The sequence below is a fragment of the Cyprinodon variegatus genome, unplaced genomic scaffold (assembly GCF_000732505.1).
Source record: "Cyprinodon variegatus isolate N-32 unplaced genomic scaffold, C_variegatus-1.0 Scaffold147, whole genome shotgun sequence".
NCBI classification, from domain to species: domain Eukaryota; kingdom Metazoa; phylum Chordata; class Actinopteri; order Cyprinodontiformes; family Cyprinodontidae; genus Cyprinodon; species Cyprinodon variegatus.
The window spans coordinates 911,431-914,572 of NW_015150600.1; the positions used below are offsets into that span (position 1 = coordinate 911,431).

The 3,142-nt window shown below is 37.3% G+C and overlaps 1 protein-coding gene across 1 annotated transcript in view; it reads left to right on the forward strand.

Annotated features, from left to right (window-relative positions):
• hsd17b4 (hydroxysteroid (17-beta) dehydrogenase 4) overlaps positions 1–3,142 on the forward strand; it is a 32,896-nt gene that overhangs the window by 1,239 nt on the left and 28,515 nt on the right. The window contains exons 3-7 of the mRNA XM_015377178.1: positions 295–402; positions 795–854; positions 955–976; positions 1,095–1,141; positions 1,245–1,329. Coding sequence (XP_015232664.1) covers positions 295–402; positions 795–854; positions 955–976; positions 1,095–1,141; positions 1,245–1,329 — 322 coding nt within the window. The remainder of the gene's footprint in view (positions 1–294; positions 403–794; positions 855–954; positions 977–1,094; positions 1,142–1,244; positions 1,330–3,142) is intronic.

The following is a 3,142-nucleotide window of genomic DNA, read 5'->3' on the forward strand; positions in this document are numbered from 1 at the left end:
CTTCCTTCCTTCCTTCCTTCCTTCCTTCCTTCCTTCCTTCCTTCCTTCCTTCCTATATTGCTTCCTTTTTCGTACCTCTCTCTGTAGCTGTGTGCATTGAAAATACCACAACAACAGTGAGTGGATTTTTATAATGGATGCTTCCTTTAATTTTTACTTTGAATGCTGCTCTCAACTCTGACCAAGAATCTCCTTTTCTTCAATTTTCTCTTACGGTTATCTCTGTTAGAGAGCTGCACAGTTTACACGGTAAACCAACCTTTGGCTAATCTTTGCTTCTTCTTTGCAATAAAGTGAATGACCTTGGGGTAGACACAAAAGGGGGTGGAAGAAGTTCTGCAGCTGCTGATAAGGTGGTGGAGGAGATAAGAGCAAAGGGGGGGAAAGCTGTGGCAAACTATGGTAAGGAACATCTATGTTATACATACTATGTAGTTTTTCTAATAATGGATAAAAAACTGCATTGCTTTTATTTCTCTTTATAGTGAGTATTGATAATGACAGAACCACCTGTTTTTTTTCTTAGTGTCTTTCCTTTTTGTAATGTGAGACATTAGATTTATTACCCAAAACCAGGCTCTGACATGATGTCAGACATGTATGTTTTTAAATATATATATTTTTTCTACAGCTAAATTAAATGCAAAAAAAAAAAAATAAACAGCTTCTTCTGATACATTATTTGTGACTTTAATATATTTTTTTTATAAGTGTAACTTTGTCTGTTGTTCCTTTATAAGAAAAAGTATAAACTGTCGTCAAAATTTAGTTCTCAAGTAAAATCTTTCATACAGACTCTGTTGAAGATGGAGAGAAGCTGATCCAAACTGCCCTGGATACTTTTGGGAGAATTGGTTTGTATTAAAATTGAGTAAAGCTATAATCAGTATATTATGTAACTCTTAATGTGATGGTTTTACTAGAACGTATTTTGGTAATATTCTTCTTTTTCAGACATTGTTGTGAACAATGCTGGGTAAGTTTCTCCCTAGTCATGAAAATATCAATCATCTTGTCTTAAAAAAGCAGTTTTTAAATTAAGTAAACATTAGAAAGTGAATGCTGATTTTAAATTTCTGCTTCTTTTTGCCCAGAATCCTTCGTGACCGTTCATTTGCTAGGACCAGTGATTTAGATTGGGGTAAAAACATTGTTATAAATCTGTTTATTTGTTCATCTGTAACTGGGTAAACTCACATAGAGACAGATTATATAAATATATATTTTTGTGCTTTTTATTCCAGACCTCATTCACAGAATTCACTTAAGAGGATCATTCTTGGTTACTCGAGCTGCCTGGAACCATATGAAAAATCAAAAGTTTGGCAGGTGAGGATCAAAGCAACCATTTATTAAAATGTAGTCTCTGTACTGCTGAGCCGTTAACTTTACCGATATGACCACCAAAAACAAAAGCACGGATACAAAGATGCAAAGAAGGTCCATAATCCATCCATCCATCCATTTTCTAACACGCTTACTCCCAAGTGGGGTGGGTCGCGAGGGGTGCTGGTGCCTATCTCCAGTTGTCAATGGGCGAGAGGCGGGGTACACCCTGGACAGGTTCGCCAGTCCATCGCAGGATGGTCCATAATTGCAAAAAAAATGCAACAACAGAAGACTGAAGAAAAAGAGGCAGTTTCTTCTAGTATTAGGGCATTTGTGGAAAATTACACACTTAAACGCATGCCCAAAAGATTTTAATCTGATCAAACGGTTGGTACACGTATGCATAGATCAGATCATTTTATTTAGCTTCCATGTAACAGAGATTTTGAATTTCTGATCAGCCAAGATTTAGATCATACCTGGGACATTTTGCCCAAGAAAAAAAAAGCTACTGTATAGGCTGTATATATTAGTATGGGTATATATAATCTATCAATTGAAAATTAAATGTACAAATATAAGCAACTTTATAAGTCTGACTTTCCTGGAAAGTCAGACTTATTCACCACCATACATTGTGAAATGAATAAAAAATAGAGTCTAGACATTGACAAGGTTAGAAATAATGATTTGTATTTGAAATAAGATTTTATTTTACATCAAACTTTGCTTTCGTCGAAGAATCCTCCATTTGCACCAATTACAGCATTGCAGACCTTCGGCATTCTAGCTGTTGGATGGGCACTTCTTGCGTACCATACGGTCAAGCTGCTCCCACAACAGCTCAATGGGGTTCAGATCTGGTGACTGCACTGGCCACTCCATTACCAATAGAATACCAGCTGTCTGCTTCTGCTCTAAATAGTTCTTGCACAATTTGGAGGTGTGTTTAGGGTCATTGTCCTGTTGTAGGATGAAATTGGCTCCAATCAAGCGCTGTCCAATGGGAATGGCATGGCGTTGCAAAATGGAGTGATAGCCTTCCTTATTCAGAATCCTTTTTACCCTGTACAAATCTCCTACCTTTCCAGCACCAAAGCAACCCCAGACCATCACATTACCTCCACCATGCTTGACAGATGCCAGTTGGGGACCTGTGAGGCGTCTGTTTCTCAAACTAGAGACTCTAATGTACTCATCTTCTTGCTCAGTTGTGCAACGCGGCCTCCCACTTCTTTTTCTACTCTGGTTAGAGCCTGTTTGTGCTGTCCTCTAAAGGGGGTAGTACACACCGTTGTGGGAATCTTCAATTTCTTAGCAATTTCTCGCATGGAATAGCCTTCATTTCTAAGAACAAGAATAGACTGTCGAGTTTCAGATGAAAGTCCTCTTTTTCTGGCCATGTTCAGCGTTTAATTGACCCCACAAATGTGATGCTCCAGAAACTCAATCTGCTCAAAGGAAGGTCAGTTGTACCATTAGAACACTGGAGTGATAGATGCTGGAAATGGGCCTCTATACACCTATGTAGATATTGCCCCAAAAACCAGACATTTGCTGCTAGAATAGTCATTTACCACAATGGCAATGTTTAGAGTGTATTTCTTTAAAGGTAAGACTAGTTTAAAGTTATCTTCATTGATAGTTACAGTGCTTTTTCTTAAAAAATAAGGACGTTTCAATGTGACCCCACATTGAAATGTCCCCCACACACATATATATATATATATATATAAATACACACACACATATATATGTATGTATGTATGTATGTATGTATGTATGTATGTATGTATGTATGTATGTATGTATG